The sequence below is a fragment of the Mustelus asterias genome, chromosome 5 (genome assembly GCF_964213995.1).
Source record: "Mustelus asterias chromosome 5, sMusAst1.hap1.1, whole genome shotgun sequence".
In the NCBI taxonomy this organism is placed as follows: Eukaryota; Metazoa; Chordata; class Chondrichthyes; order Carcharhiniformes; family Triakidae; genus Mustelus; species Mustelus asterias.
In genome coordinates, this window is record NC_135805.1 from 33,395,565 (window position 1) to 33,415,749 (window position 20,185).

Sequence of the window (20,185 nt, forward strand, 5' to 3'; positions counted from 1 at the left end):
AATCAAACAGAACTGAAAGATGCATCATCCGGCATGGCACCTTATTGGATTTGTAATGGCAAAACGGTTAATTGGTGCAGTTAATATGCATAAAGCGTTCACCAAAGTTTCATTAACAAGCTGAAAATCATATTGCAGCAGCATTCACGGCCTTAGATATGCCAGCTGCTGTGGCTTCCACTTACTCAGACATGTAGAGGGATTTTAAATATAAACTCTAAAGGTGCTAGTTCTGATGAAGAGTCGAAGAACTCAAAACATTGACTGTGCTTCTCTCCTGATAGATGCTGGGGGAACCTGGGTGGGTGGCACGGTGGCACAATGGTTAGTACTGCTGCCTCACAGTGCCAGAGACCTGGGTTTGATTCTGGCCTTGGGTCCCTGTCTGCGCGGACTTTGTGCATTCTCCTTGTGTTTGCATGGGTTTCTACCGGGTGCTCTGGTTTCTTCCCCCAGTCCAAAGGTGTGCAGGATAGGTGGACAGGCCATGGCGCGGGGATAGGGCAGTGGGGCAGGCCTGGGTGGGATGCTCTTTCAGAGAGTCGGTGCAGACCCGTCAGGCCAAATGGCTTCTTTCTGCACAGTAGGGATTCTACGAATTTTTCTGGCATCCTCTGTTCTTGTCTAAAGATGCTCCATGCTTTCCTGTTCATATGTCCTTCTTAAAACCCCCCAACACAATGACAACGTTTTCTAAATGAAACCTAACTCGTGAAACAAAAAGACCAATATGTTAATCCCCAAAATAATCCTGGGAGATGCAGTAAAACCACAAATTAAACATGCGTGTTAAAATATAATGGCTGCAAATGAGCTGCACATTGTCTGTGGTAATTAACACTGTAAGAAGTTTAACAACACCAGGTTAAAGTCCAACAGGTTTATTTGGTAGCAAAAGCCACACAAGCTTTCGAGGCTCTGAGCCCCTTCTTCAGGTGAGTGGGAATTCTGTTCACAAACAGAACTTATAAGACACAGACTCAATTTACATGAATAATGGTTGGAATGCGAATACTTACAACTAATCCAGTCTTTAAGAAACAAAACAATACGCTGCAAGAAAGGATGTCCCGAGGCATGGTACATTGGGGAAACTATGCAGACGCTGCGACAACGGATGAATGAACACCGCTCGACAGTCACCAGGCGGGACTGTTCTCTTCCTGTTGGGGAGCACTTCAGCGGTCACGGGCATTCGGCCTCTGATATTCGGGTGGGCGTTCTCCAAGGCGGCCTTCGCGACACACGACAGCGCAGAGTCGCGGAGCAGAAACTGATAGCCAGGTTCCGCACACACAAGGACGGCCTCAACCGGGATATTGGGTTTATGTCACACTATTTCACATAAATATTTCTGCTTTTTTCCTCCTGAGTCTTTATCATGCGATCCTAGAATCAGAATTTATGTCACACTATTTGTAACTCCCACAGTTGCGTGGACCTGCAGAGTTTCACTGGCTGTCTTGTCTGGAGACAATACACATCTTTTTAGCCTGTCTTGATGCTCTCTCCACTCCCATTGTTTTGTTTCTTAAAGACTGGATTAGTTGTAAGTATTCGCATTCCAACCATTATTCATGTAAATTGAGTCTGTGTCTTATAAGTTCTGTTTGTGAACAGAATTCCCACTCACCTGAAGAAGGGGCTCAGAGCCTCGAAAGCTTGTGTGGCTTTTGCTACCAAATAAACCTGTTGGACTTTAACCTGGTGTTGTTAAACTTCTTACTGTGTTTACCCCAGTCCAACGCCGGCATCTCCACATCGTAATTAACACTAGCAACATTTAGAATAGTAAAAACCATGCCCTGAGCAGATGGAACCACACTGCATGCTGGTTCTTTACTAACAGTCACAGTCCAACAGGTATTGAGATAGTGGCCCAGATCTTCCAGTCTCCGAACGTCGGTGTCCCTTTAAGAGTCAATCTGCAGAATAAGGGTCACCTGATCTGGGGAGACCAATCAGGGAGCAGGAGTGGGGATCACCCTGGTAAGTGCAGGCCTCTGGACTCGGTGTCATCTCGGGAACTGATTTCAACCACAAGGCCGTAATCCTCTGCACAATTTAACATGTAAATAAATGAGTTGTGTTTTCCCTAAACTGGTGAATGAGCATCTTCACCGTCAGAGATCAGACTGCAGTGCAAGATGCACTTCGAGACCCTGCAGGAGTCCCAATGCCCTGATCTCCGTGGAAATTGCCTGGCAGGTTTGAACTTCAAAAAGGCAATTTCTCTGCTCCCTGAAACTGCACCCCCCCCCCCCTCCCAAACACGCACACACACACAAAAGTGTCTGGATTAGAGTCAGGGTTATTGGGCAATTCTGTGGGATTTACCTGAATAGTTAACCAGAAAATCTTAGATTGAATAATCCCAGTACAATTCTGGTTAACTACAAAACTTCCCCCACTGCCCCGCCCTGACCCCTCCAGCTCACCCCCCTCCTTGACCCCCAACTACCCCTGATCCAACCTGACTACCCACCCTGACCAGACCTGACTACTCCCCATCCCCTTCCCCTCCCAACCTAACCTGACCTGATTAGTCCTGGATCCGACTACCACCACCATCTGCCATCTAACCACTTACCTCATACGCCCTACCGACCTACCTCATCCACCTACCACCCTACCTATTCATCCACTCAACCATTCACTAACATTCACACTGGGCATTTAAACTTACCGTAAGGTAACTAGTGCTGTAAAATGGATGGGGTGTCTCATCTTCCCTTTGACACTACAACGCTGTGAATGGAGCTCCTCGAAGGTCGCTGCATTTTTGGAGAAGCCGGTTTTGAAAGATCCAGCAAGAAATGAGGAGCAGTGTCGAGGTGGGGAAAAGTTCGAGTGGAGAGACAATCTGATGATCATTGCAACTCCATGGAAAATCCAGGCCAAACAGGTATAAAACAGAATTTTTTTTTTTTTAAGAACAGGGAATGGCCATTAAGGCATGACCCACTGGCACAAATCAACCGATCAACTCATACACTCAATTTATCCCTCAATCCCTACTTGGGAAGAAGAAGTCAAACTTACCCTTCATGGTGGGAAAGATTGTAAAAACAACAGTTCAGGACAAAATTAATAGTCACTTGTGCAAATGCGGGTTAATTAATGATTTGTTCAGGGCAACTCATGTTTGACCAAATTTGCTTGATTTTCTTTGGTGAGGAAACTCAGACAGTCGATGAGGGCAATGCTGTTATGCTGTTGATGGGTGTACATGGACTTCCAAAAGATATTTGATATCGTACTGCACAACAACAGCAGTACTCAGCAGGTCTGAGCATTTGTGGAGAGAGAATAGTGCCAATGTATCATCCAGACTCGAAACATTTGCTCTATTCTCTCTCCACAGATGCTATCAGACTTGCTGAGTTTTTTCAGCATTTTCTGTTTTTGTTTCAGATTCCAGCATCCACAGTATTTTGCTTTTATCTGCGTGAATATAAGCAGAATTGGGAGACAAAAGACACAACTATGATGAGGATTAAGATCATCTGAGGTTTAAAAACAAAATAACACTTAAAAAATTCCAGGGCCCTTGTTGAACTAAAGCTACAATTAAAGTAAAAATAAACTTCCAGATAAAGATCCAATGCAAGCACTTATCCTTCGAGAAACAATAAAATATAAGTGAATTTTGCATAAAGACTGCAAGGGGCAGCTTGAGAGAGTTTCTGTCAACAGTCAACCAACACATGCAATATAAGATGAACAAAGTGTACACAATGCAAGACAGAGGCTTTCTTTACCTTTCAACACAGAAACATGTTGGCGGCCCTCAACATCCACAGGGTAGTTCTTAATCTCAATGTCTTCCCCTTCTTTTAATTCCACCTTATCATAGCCATACCAGCCAAGGAGTTCATTCATGGTGTTTTCTGCAAAATTCTGACAGAAAATAATTAAATGTTGGTGTAAGCAATGAATAATCATTCTGGCAGATGAGTGCATTAATAGAACCTCACCCTCTATCAAATCCATTCACAAGATACTTTGACCCATCTTCTGCCCACTGTGCTGATGGTAAGTCAAATACAAAAATTTGATGTGTTCAAAGCTCAAACTGACTGTCTCAGCCATTTAAAAAAATGTATCAGTTTAAAGTTTATTTATTAGTGTCAGAAGTAGGCTTACATTGATACTGCAATGAAGTTACTGTGAAAATCCCCTAGTCGCCACACTCCGGCGCCTGTTCAGGTCCACCGAGGGAGAATTTAGCATGGCCAATGCAACTAACCCCCATCACGTATTTCAGACTGTGGGAGGAAACTGGAGGAAACCCATGCAGACATGGGGAGAATGTGCAGATTCCGCACAGTGACCCAAGGCCGGAATCAAACCCGGGTCCCTGGCGCTGTGAGGCAGTAATGCTAAACACTGTGCCACCGTGCCGTGTATCAGCTTGAAATGCAAGGTTTATTTTCATACCTTTTTTTAGAAAAAGGTCATTATGCAGAATTCAGATCTCAGTGATGCTCAGCAGCAACTACCAGCAGTAATGAGAGAACAACAGTTCATACTGCAAGAGAAGAGAGTGCTGATTGGTTGGCAAGTGGACTCTGATTGGTGGAGTCATTGCCATGGATAATGAACAAAGAACAATACAGCACAGGAACAGGCCCTTCGGCCCTCCAAGCCCGTGCCGCTCCCTGGTCCAAACTAGACCATTCTTTTGTATCGCTCCATTCCCACTCCGTTCATATGGCTATCTAGATAAGTCTTAAACGTTCCCAGTGTGTCCGCCTCCACCACCTTGCCTGGCAGTGCATTCCAGGCCCCCACCACCCTCTGTGTAAAATATGTCCTTCTGATATCTGTGTTAAACCTCCCCCCCTTCACCTTGAACCTATGACCCCTCGTGAACGTCACCACCGACCTGGGGAAAAGCTTCCCACCGTTCACCCTATCTATGCCTTTCATAATTTTATACACCTCTATTAAGTCTCCCCTCATCCTCCGTCTTTCCAGGGAGAACAACCCCAGTTTACCCAATCAAAGCCCAATGAAGCATGGAACAGTTAACTGCCCAGCTTTTGAAATTAAACAAAGCTGAGCAGTTAACTGTTTCATGCTGTATTTGCAATGGCAACGCCTCCACCAGAGTTCATCTGCCAACCAATCAGCACTCTCTTCTCATGCAAGATAAATTATTGTTCCCCCGTTACTATTAGTAATTTCTTGCGCATTAACCTGACGAGCGCAAGACGAACAGACTGACGGGAATTTTATTCTAATAAATCTCTTGTTGGTGTTGTTATACAATTGTTGTCATGTTGGCTGGAAAGCTAAAATGTGACTTTAATAAACATAAAATAAAATTAGCATTAATGTGGATAACATTTTATTTCACTTCCTTTATGTGCACTCATATCACTATTCAAAGCATTATTCAAAGCACTATTCAAAGCATTTATTTTAAAATGAAAACGCTTAAAAATACAGCATACATATTTTCACACTTCACAAATCGGTTTGCAACACATTACAAAGCAGATCTGAGAAAGGCTGTCTGACTTTCAGAAAGCAGAACAGGGAGGAAGACGGAAAAAAATGTGCATTTACGTAGCATTTTATTACATCCTCAGGAATCGCAAAACCTCTTCACAATCAACCAAGTTACTTTACAAGTGTAGTTATTGGTGTTATGTAACAATTTGCATACATCTATGTTCCAAAAACAACAAGTCTGGCGAATGCCTAGTTAACTTGTTTTTGAAGGCATTGGCCAAGGAAGGAATCTTGGCCAGGTCACTGGGAGAACAATATATTCCACTCATCTGTGTAACAAGAGAAACAGGCCAAAAATAAAACATTCAGTTTTAATTTTTTAAAAAACAAATCATTTATGGATGTGTAACTACCTGTTTAGAGATTTGGGTCTTAGTGTTTTTATTTGTCTTAACATGTCAAATGTTAAATTTCAATGTGCTCAAAGATCTTAGAAACTAATCATTTCTATACCTCACCAGAATCCACCCCCAGATTTCCTTCACCAAATCCTTGCTTCACCCCTCTACCCCACCCCCTCCACGTTCCTTTACAACACACATCCTTACTGCTAATCCCCTGAGATTCACCCAGACAAAAGATTCGCCAGCAATTTTACTGTAAGCACAGACGAACACTAAACAGTGGTAAAAATACCCCTTGTGTGTATGTGTGTCACAGCTACTGTGTAAAGTGCTTTGAGCTAATTAAAAATGGTAAAACACTACATAAAAGCAAATATCAATATTTTTGCGTGGCGCACATTTTCATCGACATTACAAAAACAGAATCTTTTTTCCAGCTTGTGTGCATGGGTAGGAAATGCTGCAGCCAAACACAGCAGCTTGTTCCCACTGTCTCCATGGAGTTCTGGCAGAGAACATGAAAACAGGCAAGAGATCCAACTAAATTAACTTTTTTAAAGATTAATTTGCCTGCATGAAAACAGTACGTTAAAGCGCTAAGCCACAGCATTCTGGTACTTATACCAATATATCCCCAGGCACCAGCTAATAGAAAAAGGTGTGAGCTTTTGTCCTGATATTTCATTTCACCCCATACATTTGGACAAACATATCAGATTAATACCTAACGCAAGTGTTTACGACAGCATCACAAGTAGAAATGTAATGGACTGCAAGTGTGTTTCCAGCAATAAACCAACTCACTCAGTTCAGCAACAGCCGGTATTTGCCGTGACAGATCGTTTATCCAGTGCAATACAAAGGAGGGGTGAAAACTCAATTAACCTAGTGCCACTGGGTTTATTTGAAGGTCCCTTAATTGCTCTTATGATAATCTACTCCACTATGGCAGCTGTCAAATATTTCTACTTCAAAATACATAGCCTGATACTTTTTAAATTTGAGGACACAATTACCCACCAAATGGTTGGATTCCTCTCCGTTTCAACCCAGAAACATATTTCAACTGGTCTCAATCATGAAGGGAACCTCACTTAAATCATGAGACACTTTGAGATCTTATGACTAGGGTGGCACTGGCATTCTTCAGAAAATATTGATCCAATTGACACGGCCTCTCATCATAGGATAACCCTCTCATGTCAGGGGCCTATCTGGTGAACCTTTGCTGTACTGCCTCTAATGCTAATATATCTTTCTTTAGATATGGAGACCAGTATTCCAGGTGCGGTCTCACCAAATCCATGTGCAATTGTGCCAAGGCTTAATTATTTTTTTACTATAACCTCTTTGCAATAAAGGCCAATTTGCCATTTGCTTTTCGAATTGCTTGCCATACCTGCATGTTAACCTTTTGTGTTCTTTATACAAATATACCCATGTCTCTCTGAGCATCAACACTTACAGGTTTTACACTCTATGGAGAGGCAGCACGGGAAGCCGAGCCAATCAGGAGCAAGGGCGCATGTCTCGGGTCAGGGAGGAACCTCAGTTAGAGCCATGGAGGAGAGGAGACTAGACATGTATCACAGTTCTGTAGATATTGTTGTTTATATATGTACATCGTTTGTACATATTTAATAGACGATAAACCCTTCATAACTTGAAGCAACAACCAGTCACCTTTGAAGTTGTTACATTCAACATGGACCTGAATAAGGATACTTTATAGCCACCTGTGAGGTTTAAACATCTTATTGTGTAAGGATGAACCAGCCATTGAGGAATATGAAATCTTCAGACTATTGGTCTTAGAATGCCAATATTGAACAAAGGAGAATATATGAACTCATATATATGGAGCAGAAACAACCATTGTCAGCTGCTATTGCATCGTTGTGAACTGGAACATAGAAGTGGTAACCCTGTAGTCATGTGGCTGAAACTAACTTTCAGGGACTACAGTATAAAATATCCTGAAGAAAGCATATCCAACAAAGGAACCTCTGAAACACAACAAACGTATGAAACAGGTGAACCATCATAGCTGAAAGTCTTCTCAGGCAGCCAAAGTACTTGTTCCAGCTTCCAATTCCACCAGGGAACCAATATCCTGGATACTCATCTATAAGAGGCACTGCAGCTTCATGAGAATCCTTTGTTCCCAAAAGACCTACATGCCAACTAAAGGATCAACTCAACTACAAAGACATCAGCAACAGGGAAATTGGTGAGGACAAGGGCAAAGGTAGGTTGTCCGTTGTGTTGGTTCACTGACCTCCTGCTGCAAGCTCTCCACTCACATTGTCTGTACCTTTAAGACTTGATTACCTGTAAAGACTCGCATTCCAACCATTATCTTGTAAATTGAGTCTGTGTCTGTGTATGCCCTGTTTGTGAACACAACTCTTCACTCACCTGAAGAAGGAGCGACACTCCGAAAGCTCGTGCTACCAAATAAACCTGTTGGACTTTAACCTGGTGTCGTGAGACTTCGTACTGTCCTTACCCCAGTCCAACGGCCGGCATCTCCACATCGCAAGCTCAGTATCACAGAGATGTCCTTCAGGACTCGGTCAGCTCAGTCACAAGGCTTGGTGATAAACATTGAAGTTTCTCATCTGGTGTATATTCTGTGCACATGTTATCCTTGGTGCTTTCCCCCCCCCCCCCGAGTGGTTTTCAAATGGAAGTGTAATTTATTACAAGATCTGAACATTTTGTTAGATTGCCCTCTCTTGCTGCCTCTCTGCTGGGGGAAGTGTAAATCAAGTTAGTTCAACAATGGCTGCCTGCAACTGAGCATGTGTTAATCTTACTCAGTGTGATACACAACAGGAGAAGTGCCGATTTATCAGCTGACAGAGGACTGTCGGTGGTAACCAGCAGGAGGTTGTGCTAGTGTGAGCCTGATGTGACAAATTTCCCAACTTTCCTTCTGGCACAGGGAATATTTCATGAACTCGCCACACCGATGAGCCGCATCAGGCTACAGAATGGTTTCAGCTGCTTTTGGCAAGACAACTCAAGTTTATTCCACAAGGATAAAGCATCAGTGACTCAGATAATAACACAGCTAATGACACCATCAAATCTTCTTACACCGTTTTTGAAGATAGTTTGAAGTGCTCATTATTTTCTTAAAGTATTTCCTTCCAAAATTGTTTTGATTATTTTCAGATGCTAAATATTTTGGTTTCATTGTTGTCTGTTTTAAAACAAGTTTCTTTTGATCTGGCTTCTGGAAATGGAAGATAAAACTTGATAATTAAATGGTTTAAATGTACAAATTACACAAAATGTGATGCACAGAATTGCCTTCTACTGCCAGAGGGCAGTGTAAAAATACGATGTAGAACCAGCCGGTGTTGGACTGGGGTGGACAAGATGAGAGGCCAAACGACAGCAGGCTGAAATCATAAGCTTTCGGAGCGCTGCTCCTTCATCAGGTGAAGTGTAATGTAAAAGTAGATCAAGGGTGGGATTCTCTTGGTTATTGGAAAAAAGTTATAAAGAATTCAAATCGCCTCAGCACTAAATGCCTCCACGCTATGAGATACGAAAGCTAAACTGTATTTTTGAACAACAGACTGTATGGGGCTGGGGAGCGGAGGTTGGAGATGTTAAGTCCCAAGAATGGGCCATTTGGGTCAGGTTGAAGTGTTAGAAATCTGACTCGCAATCCGAACAGGTCCAGGTCAAGTTTCAATGGATGGTGGATGAGTGCAGGCAGACAATCTGCTCCCAGGAAATGGTTTGGCAATTCTAATCTTGTGATGAGGCTCATAATTAACCACCATTTTAAATTTAGCCCTTGTTAGCTGAACGTTCCTTGGGAAACAGGGTTACATAGAACATAGAACATAGAAAGCCACAGCACAAACAGGCCCTTCGGCCCACAAGTTGCGCCGATCACATCCCCACCTCTAGGCCTATCTATAGCCCTCAATCCCATTAAATCCCATGTACTCATCCAGAAGTCTCTTAAAAGACCCCAACGAGTTTGCCTCCACCACCACCGACGTCAGCCGATTCCACTCACCCACCACCCTCTGAGTGAAAAACTTACCCCTGACATCCCCCCTGTACCTACCCCCCAGCACCTTAAACCTGTGTCCTCTCGTAGCAACCATTTCAGCCCTTGGAAATAGCCTCTGAAGTTACTAAACAGCAGCGAGGACTGTTGGACAACAAAGCAATTATTATACATTTATCTGATGGCTATACTTCACTTGCTTTAATGTTCCACTAACCCTTCCCATCTCCTTGCCCAGATCTTCCTGATCTTCCCTCCTGGACCCTTCTGATTTTCCTCACAAGGCCTCCCATCTCCCCACACCACCCTGCCCAGCTCATCAGATATCCCCAAGACCTTCAATCTCTTAACCACCCCCCACCCCTCACCTTTGCACACAATTCCACATGACCTGAGGGAAACCCATTCCTCTGAGTTTCCCAATCTTAAAGCAATCCAACTGCTTCCATTCCATCCCCAACTTAATATCCAGCTCTTGGTATCGACGTTACATCTTAAAAATTTCCAGATAGCCCATTCAAAAATTGATCCTTCTACTCCAATACTTGATATAGAGTATCTAAAGAAAGGAGGACTTGCATTTATATAGCACCAATCATGACATCAGAATGCCCTAAAGCCATTTACAGCTAATGAAGTACAGTAGACATTTGGTCAATGTACCTAGCCACACCTCTATGATATCTATGCTCATCTAATTTTGAACTCTCTTGCATCCCTGTGATAGTGTGGCCCCTTCAAGAGGGTGATCCCTGAGAGCCACATGATTGGGCCAGACCCTATGGAGAGGCAGTGCAGGAAGCCAAACCCATGGGATGCAAGGGTGTGCATCCTGGAGTGGAAAGGAGCCTCAGGGAGAAGGAGAGTAGATGTGAATAGCAGTTCTGTCAGACCTTTGATTGTACATATTATTGATTATAAACCCTTTATAACGTGAAGCCAAGTTATTACGATCCACAAGAATAATTACTTCACCATTGGTGGCAGTGCCTTCAGTTGCTTAGTACGCACTGCAGAATTGCTAGTTTCTGACTTGCTCTTACATTCAAGAGTATTTATATTGTTGGTCCTGTTCAGCTTAATGGTAACCCCCAGGAGGATGATAGTATACGGGCATCAGCAGTGGTAGTGCCATTGAATATCAATGGGCAATGGTTGGATTCTCTCTTGTTGGAGATGGTCATTGCCTGGCACTTACATGGCACAAATGTTACTTGTCACTTATCAGCCCAAGCCTGAATGTTGTCCAGGTCTTACTGAATTTGGACATGGACTGCTTCAGTATTGGAGGAGTTGTGAATGGTACTGAACATTATGCAATCATCTGTGAGCATCCTCACTTCTGACCTTAGCATAGAACCCCATTCGGCCCATCGAGTTTGCACCAACTCTCCGACAGAACATCTTATGCAGGCAGACCCCAAGCCTGTAACCCTGCACATTTACCCCGCTAATCCCCCTAACCTACACATTTTTGGACACCAAGAGGCTATTTCGAATGGCTAATCCACCTAAGCTGCACATCTTTGGACATCTTTCCATCTTATGGTGGCAGGAAGGTCATTGATGTAGCAGCTGAAGATGATTGGTCTTGGAACACCACCCTGACAAATCCTGCAGCAACGTCCTGTAGTGGAGGTGATTGACCTTCAACAACCACAAGCATCTTTTCTTATGTTAGGTATGACTCCAACCACTGGAGTGTTTTTCTCCTGCTTGCTGTCAACTCGTTTTGCTGGGGTTTCTTATGTCTTGCTCGGTCAAATGTTGCCTTGGTATCAAGGGCATTCACTCTTACCTCACCTCTGGCATTCAGCTCTTTTATCCATATTTGAACTAAAACTGTAATGATGCCAGGTGCTGAGTGACCCTGGCGGAACCCGAACTGAGCTACAGTGAACAGGTTGTTATGCAGATAGTTTAACCTTAGTGGCCAGGAACCTTCTAGAAACGATAATTCGGGACAAAATTAGGAGTCATTTTCATGAATATGGGTTAATTAGGGACATCCAGCATGCATTTGCTAAGGAAAAATTGTCTTGAAATAATTTCCTGGGGTTTTTTGATGAGATAGCAGAGAGGGTTGATGAAAGTGAATCTGCTGATGTTGTCTATGGGGACTTCCAAAAATCATTTGATAAAAGGCCACATAACAGGCTTATAAGCAAAGTTAGAACTCTCAGAATAAAAGGGAAAATAATGACACAGATATGAAATTGTCTGAGTGAAGAAAAACAGAGAGTCGGGGTTAATTCATGTTTAGATCCCCATGCAAAACTTAGAAGCATTGTCAGCAACAAGGAAAATAGTGTCAGATTTCAAAAGGATATAGATTGGTGGAATGGGCAGATAGTTGGCAGATGAAATTTCTGACGATTTCAGCTCTGATGAAGGGTCATCCAGACTCGAAACGTTGTCTCTACTCTCTCTCAACAGATACTGTCAGACCTGCTGAGATTTTCCAGCATTTTCCGTTTCTGTTGTTGATGAAATTTAATGCCGGGAAGTGTGAAGTGATTCATTTTTGGAGGAAGGGACAATAGAAAGTGAAGGATACAACCCTAAAGGGGGTTCAGGAGCAGAGGGATCTCAGTGTATATGCGCATTAATCATTGAAGGTGGTAGGAGAGGTTGAGAGAACAGTTAATAAAGCATCCTAGGTTTTATTAATAGGGGCAAGAAAATTTTGTTAAACATGTACAGAACACTGATTCAGCCTCAGCTGCAGTTTAGCATCCTGCTCTGGCAGTCTTTCAGGTGAGACATTAAACTGAGGCCCGATTTACCTGTGCAGCTGGACATAAAAGATCTTGTAGCACTATTTTTTGAAGAAACTAGGATCCATGGTGATCCATGGTGTCCTGGCCAATATTTATTCCTCTATCAACATCAGAAGTAAACCTATTATCTGGTCATTATCAAGTTGCTGTTTGCGCAGTGTACAAATTAGCTGCTACATGTCCTATGTTACAACAGTGACGACACTTCATTGACTGTAAGGCACTTTTAAGCATTCAGTGATTGTGAAAAAATACTATTTAAATGCATGTGTTTTTTTTTCTTTAAATTTATTTATAACATGCAATGTATTCATAATATACGGAGTAACAATGCTCAGGATTAATTTTTGATTCTCTTGTCATTTCATTAAATTGCTGTCAAGGCTCAAAGATGACAGGGTCCTTTGCTGAGGTGATGCTGTAAACACTTCATGGCACATTTCAGAATTTATAAAGCTTTGGGTCATGCCACGTGCAGAAATCAGAACGCGGAGTAGTACTTTTGCTGGGTGTAATTAATGTTGACATCTCTCTTAAGATCTAATTGTCCGCCCTCTCCACAGGGTCAATCTTTGTCCACTCATAATGTCAAACATTCATCTTAAGCAAGAACAGATGACTGAAAACACAAAATCGTTGATTGGCCATCAAACATTAAGGGCTACAACATCCATTCCATTGCAACAATTTTCAAACCAATATCAAATCACTTTTGACCAAGTTTTAAGGGTAGAGGCAGTTGGCCAAATCAGAGTGTCTTGTAATTAGAAGGCCCCATTTAATAAAGACTGAATTCGAACATAAAAAGAACCTTATAACCATAATAGCATTTATTGAAGCAGAAAAATGAATCCATAATTTTGCATCAGCATAGAGGACCCGAGTGATGCGCCATGACTTCTCATTATAACAGTATAAGTTCCAGTTGGCGTCAAAGTGGCTAATGACAACCCGTCAAAGTATAACATGAAAGAAATTCTCTGATCCTATCTCCCCCTTAACCCCAAGTCAAAGGCAGAACAATGATGAAATGAAGGAAGTGTGCCAATAATCTCAACATGATTCTGAACTGCTAACTACTATTGTTAATATTATCACACATCCCAGCTCCATAATGGCAGCAAGCTCTCTTTAATTAGAAAAATCAATGGAAAAGCAGGTAGAAAGTTCAGCAACTATTGTAATTGTTAACAATTTTGGTATTTTACAAGGTTTTTACAGGAACAGAGGAACAGTAGTCACTGAGCCTCTCCTGCCATTCAATTAGATCACGGCCGCTGTGTACACTATCTATCAGTCTTGACTCAGTAATCCTTGCTTAATACCTTGTCAGAAAGAGGTCTTGTGGGACAGTGGAAGGATCGGTACATCTGGAACCCAGAAGCTCTGGATTCATGTCCAACATCAGGATTTGTTGGCGACAGAAGGAGCCTTCGTAATGTGGTTCAAGGGGCTGATAATCAACTCAGAAACCCTTTCACCACTTCCCCACTATTCGCCAAAGGGGAAAAACGTGTTTGTGTGAAGATACAGTTTAAAAAAAAACTTTACCTCCCAAACAAAATCTGTCTCAATTTCTGTGCCATGACTGAACATTAGTGTAATTACTACAGTTGCTAATCTAATGCAAACAGCTAAATATTGGGGGAAAATGACGCAGGTCAATGGAATATATACAATAATTCTGTTAGTCTCAGATGAGATAACACCAATTCCCAAAGGCTTGTGAATTATGTCGTCTGTTGTCAGGAATGGATTGTTTGCAGCATCACTCAGAGCTAAACGGTGATATTTACAACACCAGAGGCAATAAGAGACTGAATAAGACATAATTTAAAATATATGATTGAGGAAAAGTTAAGGTTATTTTGAAGGGGCCACAATAACCATTTAAGGCATTTACCCAACATTTGTTTCAGCTCAACACGATTGATACAGTCATGGACAGATGCATCTGTGACGGGCAGATTGGTGAGGACGAGATCAAGTATGTTTTTCCCTCCCTTGGCTCCTTTGCCAACTGCCGCAGTCCTAGTCTAGCAGGTATGTCCTTTAGGACCCGACCAGCTTGGTCTGTGGTACCGAGCCCCTCCTGTGATGGACATTGAAGCCCCCCACCAAGATATAATCTGCGCCCTTGCCACCATGGAAAGGTATTGATTCATGATTCATCAGCTGAAGCAGTGAGTCTCAGATGAGTGTAGAGGGGGTATTTTACAAGGTTTTTACAGGAACAGGCAAAGGAGCCAAGGGGGCGAGCAGGGGTACATGGTAATCAGCAGGATGTTTCCTTGCCCATGCTTGACCTGATGCCATGAGACATCATAGGTCCAGAGTCCCAGGACAATACCCTCCCAACTGTAGAGCAGTCTCTCCCTCAATGTCACCAAAAAGGAGATTGTCATCAACTTCAGGAAGCGTAAAGGAGAACATGCCTCTGTTTACATCAACAGGGACGAAGTAAAAAGGGTCGAGAGCTTCAAGTTTTTAGGTGTCCTGGTCCCCCCCATGCCGACACTATAGTTAAGAAAGCCCACCAACGCCTCTACTTTCTCAGAAGAGTAAGGAAATTTGGCATGTCAGCTACGACCCTCACCAACTTTTACAGATGCACCATAGAAAGCATTCTTTCTGCTTGTATCACAGCTTGGTATGGCTCCTGCTCAGCCCAAGACCGCAAGGAACTACAAAAGTTCGTGAATGTAGCCCAATCCATCACGCAAACCAGCCTCCCATCCATTGACTCTGTCTACACTTCCCGCTGCCTTGGCAAAGCAGCCAGCATAAGTAAGGACCCCACGCACCTCGGACATTCTCTCTTCCGCCTTCTATCAGGAAAAAGATACAGAAGTCTGAGGTCACAAGAACCGACTCAAGGACAGTTTCTTCCCTGCTGCTGTCAGACTTTTGAATGGACTTACCTTGCATTAAGTTGATCTTTCTCTACACCTTAGCTATGACTGTAACACTACATTCTGCACTCTCTCCTTTCCTTCTCTATGAATGGTATGTTTTGTCTGTATAGCACAAGAAACAATACTTTTCACTGTATGTTAATACATGTGACAATAATAAATCAAATAAAAATCAGCATTGTGCCGTGCCACCTCTGCTGGCTTTGTCCTGCGTTAGGACAAGACATACTCAAGGATGGTTTACCAGAGGCAGGTCAATAATTTCAGTACCTTATAGTTTTATGTCTTTTGTGAGTCTACACTCATATTCCCTTTCTCTCCATACTTCCTATCTGGTTCACTAATGTCCTTTAGGAAAGGAAATCTGCCATTCTTACCTGGTCTGGCTTACATGTGACTCCAGAGCCACAGCAATGTGATTGACTCTCAACTGCCCTCTGAAATGGCCTAGCGAGCCACTTAGTTCAAGGACAACTGGGGATAGGCAATAAATGCTGGCCAGCCAGCGATGCCCATGTCCCACAAATGAGTAAAGATAAGTTCTATTACGTACATTTGCTGTCATGGTGTCTCGAACTAATGGTGCCGTTCTGTGGCAGCCATATTTAAGGGAAGCACAGTTGTACACTGCTCAATCAGGTCATTAAAATGGCAGCAAGTATTTCACATAAGAAATTATTCCCCGAGTGCAGTGACTGTCATCTTTAACTGACAAGTCATCAGCATCTAGTACAACCAAAATACAGAATAAATACTTGAGATACTAGGAAAACAGACACTAGGACAGCCTTATTTGATGGTAGCCATGATGTGGAGTTGCCGGCCTTGGACTGGGGTAGGCACAGTAAGTAGTCTCACAACACCAGGTTAAAGTCCAACAGGTTTATTTGGTAGCACGAACTTTCGGAGCGCTACGGTTTAGTTTTCAGTGAACCAATACTTGTCATGTGTATTCTGGTAGTTTTAAATAAAATATTTTAAACAGAGAGGATAGTGGTCAACTGACAATGTCTCTAGAGCAGAAGTTCAGATGACATTATAAGCCCGTTGAGTGTGAACTTGCTCCAGCTTGTATCTTTGCTTAAACATATGCAACACATTTCATTTTGCCATTATTGATACTGTACACAGAGCACAGAAACCCATCTGGTTAAGGAACACAGCAATATTAGCACTCAACAAAAAATAAAGGCCAATCTTACAGACTTAACTGTAACCAATAAAACAGAAACAAATACAACGATACTGCAAACCAACATGGGATAGTTTACAATATAAACACGGCAGGTGAACATTTCATGATGTAATAATTGAACCATGCATCTATCGACAACAAAATACTAGTATGGTGACAAAAGATTCTGTATGCAGCAAGAACAAGGTACAGGGCCTTGCCAACCGTTGGCATTCCAACCAACTCATCAATGTTTCCCCAGAAAAATCAGCTTCTTTCACTGATTTTGGAAACTTCCAGTACCAACTAGTCTACTAGTTTGGAAAATGGGACTGGAGGCTGTCAATAACAATTTGACTGAAGGATAGAACAGGAATTAAACAGATTTTGTGGTCAGCAGAGAAGGAAGGTCACTTGCCGTTCATCCTGTTGAATGACAACTTGTCATTGGGCGTCTCATCCAGTGGTACGTAAAGAAAAGGTTAACCTTAAATCTTTTAAATATTGATTAAATTTCGAAGGATTGAGACTCAACACCTGTATAATTAATTATCCGGGTTCAAAGTGCTTGTTTGGCAGTAAGTAACTTACTATGGCACTAAAAATACATTTACTCCTCAATGCACCAACTCTAACTTTTTCTGGTGTGTTTAGTGGGTAATAGTGGGAACATTCTGAAACTTCATGTCCTTTCCTGTATTTCAGTCTCAAGGCATGGTATTGTTACAGCAATACCATGCCTCCTGTGGAGCAGGAGGGTTAACTTGGACTGCAACTTGTGGATTTCTGGGGGAAATGCTGTGGTTACTCCATTCTATACCATCTCCATGGTCACCTGATTATTGAAGATTTTGACCTTGTGTAACGATTTGGGTTTTTGGCTGGTGCACGTTATAAAGCAGCAGGTTCTAATGAACATCCGGACCCTGGAAATTGCTGTGCAATTTACTCTATTATATCAGCGAACATTGATAGCCTTATCATTACTCTCCTCACAAGATCAGCTTCATTATCTTCTTCATTATCTCCTTCGCATTGGTTCATGCACAAAGGATTTGAAGTGGAAAATGTAAAATGAGCCGTTTGTTTCTAAGAGTCACAATTATAATTTATTTGGTGTTTCTCTGCAAAGAGAAAATTGTAAAAACGCAGCTTTTAAAAACCCGCCATTTCCTGAAAGGGAATTTCTTGGACATGTCCTGATGTCAATGTATTTCAAGTTTTGATTTGAAAATGACTGACTGTTGGTGTTTCTAGGAGATACGCATTATACTTACCCTGGTTTCCCTGGTGTGAATGCACTAGTTAGCTTCATTTGAGAATTTCTGTCACTGCAATTGAAAATCCAACATAAACCAAGTGTGTAATAATTCTTTTATAATGATGATACAGTAAAATTTGAAAAGTCTCAAAATGATTTTAATGGAGACAGGTAGGGGGAATGACAACGGAAACACTTTTGGGAGGTGGGTCAGTCGGTAAACATCCCACGGTTAATCTCAGTAGGCCGGAAAATGCGACGTTCCATGCTTCCTGTATTGAAATCTTCACACCACCCACTGACCCTAACCTCACCCACTATCATCCCCATCTCCTGCACCCCTACTGCCTTGAATTACCAGTCCAATAACATAGTGTAAGATTGTAAGCAATGGAAGCAGGAATAGGTTATTTGGCCCCTTGACTCTACAATTGGCTCCACCATTCAATAAGATCATGGCTGATTGGATTGTGGTGTTATCTCCACTTGTTTGTCTACCACAAGAAATAGGTGCAGATAGAGACCATATGGCACATGGATTCTGCTTTGCCATTCAATATTATGGTCAACCTTGGGCTTCAACTCCATTCCACATCCCGCTACCCACAACCCTGGCACGGTTCCTGATATCCCTCAATTCCCTGCGAGAAATATGCCCATCCTAGCCTTAAATATATTCAATGATGGAACATCCAGAACCCTCCTGGTTAGGAAATGCCAAAGATTCACAGTGCTTTGAGTGAAATAATTTCTCAACATCCCAGTCCTAAACGATCAGCCCCATATCCTGAAACTCCCCCAGTGTTTTAGGTTAGAACATAGAACATAGAACAGTACAGCACAGAACAGGCTCTTCGGCCCACGATGTTGTGCCGAGCTTTAACTGAAACCAAGATCAAGCTATCCCACTCCCTATCATCCTGGTGTGCTCCATGTGCCTATCCAATAACCGCTTAAATGTTCCTAAAGTGTCTGACTCCACTATCACTGCAGGCAGTCCATTCCACACCCCAACCACTCTCTGCGTAAAGAACCTACCTCTGATATCCTTCCTATATCTCCCACCACGAACCCTATAGTTATGCCCCCTTGTAATAGCTCCATCCACCTGAGGAAATAGTCTTTGAACGTTCACTCTATCTATCCCCTTCATCATTTTATAAACCTCTATTAAGTCTCCCCTCAGCCTCTTCCGCTCCAGAGAGAACAGCCCTAGCTCCCTCAACCTTTCCTCATAAGACCTACCCTCCAAACCAGGCAGCATCCTGGTAAATCTCCTCTGCACTCTTTCCAGCGCTTCCACATCCTTCTTATAGTGAGGTGACCAGAACTGCACACAATATTCCAAATGTGGTCTCACCAAGGTCCTGTACAGTTGCAGCATAACCCCACGGTTCTTAAACTCCAACCCCCTGTTAATAAAAGCTAACACACTATAGGCCTTCTTCACAGCTCTATCCACTTGAGTGGCAACCTTTAGAGATCTGTGGATATGGACCCCAAGATCTCTCTGTTCCTCCACAGTCTTCAGAACCCTACCTTTGACCCTGTAATCCACATTTAAATTAGTCCTACCAAAATGAATCACCTCACATTTATCAGGGTTAAACTCCATTTGCCATTTTTCTGCCCAGCTTTGCATCCTATCTATGTCTCTTTGCAGCCTACAACAGCCCTCCACCTCATCCACTACTCCACCAATCTTGGTGTCATCAGCAAATTTACTGATCCACCCTTCAGCCCCCTCCTCTAAGTCATTAATAAAAATCACAAAGAGCAGAGGACCAAGCACTGATCACTGCGGCACTCCGCTAGCAACCTGCCTCCAATCCGAAAATTTTCCATCGACCACCACCCTCTGTCTTCGATCAGACAGCCAGTTACCTATCCAATCGGCCAACTTTCCCTCTATCCCACACCTCCTCACTTTCATCATAAGCCGACCATGGGGGACCTTATCAAACCCCTTACTAAAATCCATGTATATGACATCAACTGCCCTACCTTCATCAACACACTGAGTTACCTCCTCAAAAAATTCTATCAAATTTGTGAGGCACGACTTGCCCTTCACGAATCCGTGCTGACTATCCCGGATTAATCCGCATCTTTCTAAATGGTCGTAAATCCCATCTCTAAGGACCTTTTCCATTAA

The 20,185-nt window shown here is 42.6% G+C and overlaps 1 protein-coding gene across 4 annotated transcripts in view; it reads right to left on the reverse strand.

Moving 5' to 3' along the window:
- sobpa (sine oculis binding protein homolog (Drosophila) a) overlaps positions 1 to 20,185 on the reverse strand; it is a 320,001-nt gene that overhangs the window by 226,555 nt on the left and 73,261 nt on the right. For all 4 annotated transcript variants that reach the window (XM_078212389.1, XM_078212388.1, XM_078212391.1 and 1 more), the window contains exon 2: positions 3,762 to 3,900. In XM_078212389.1, coding sequence (XP_078068515.1) covers positions 3,762 to 3,900 — 139 coding nt within the window. The remainder of the gene's footprint in view (positions 1 to 3,761; positions 3,901 to 20,185) is intronic.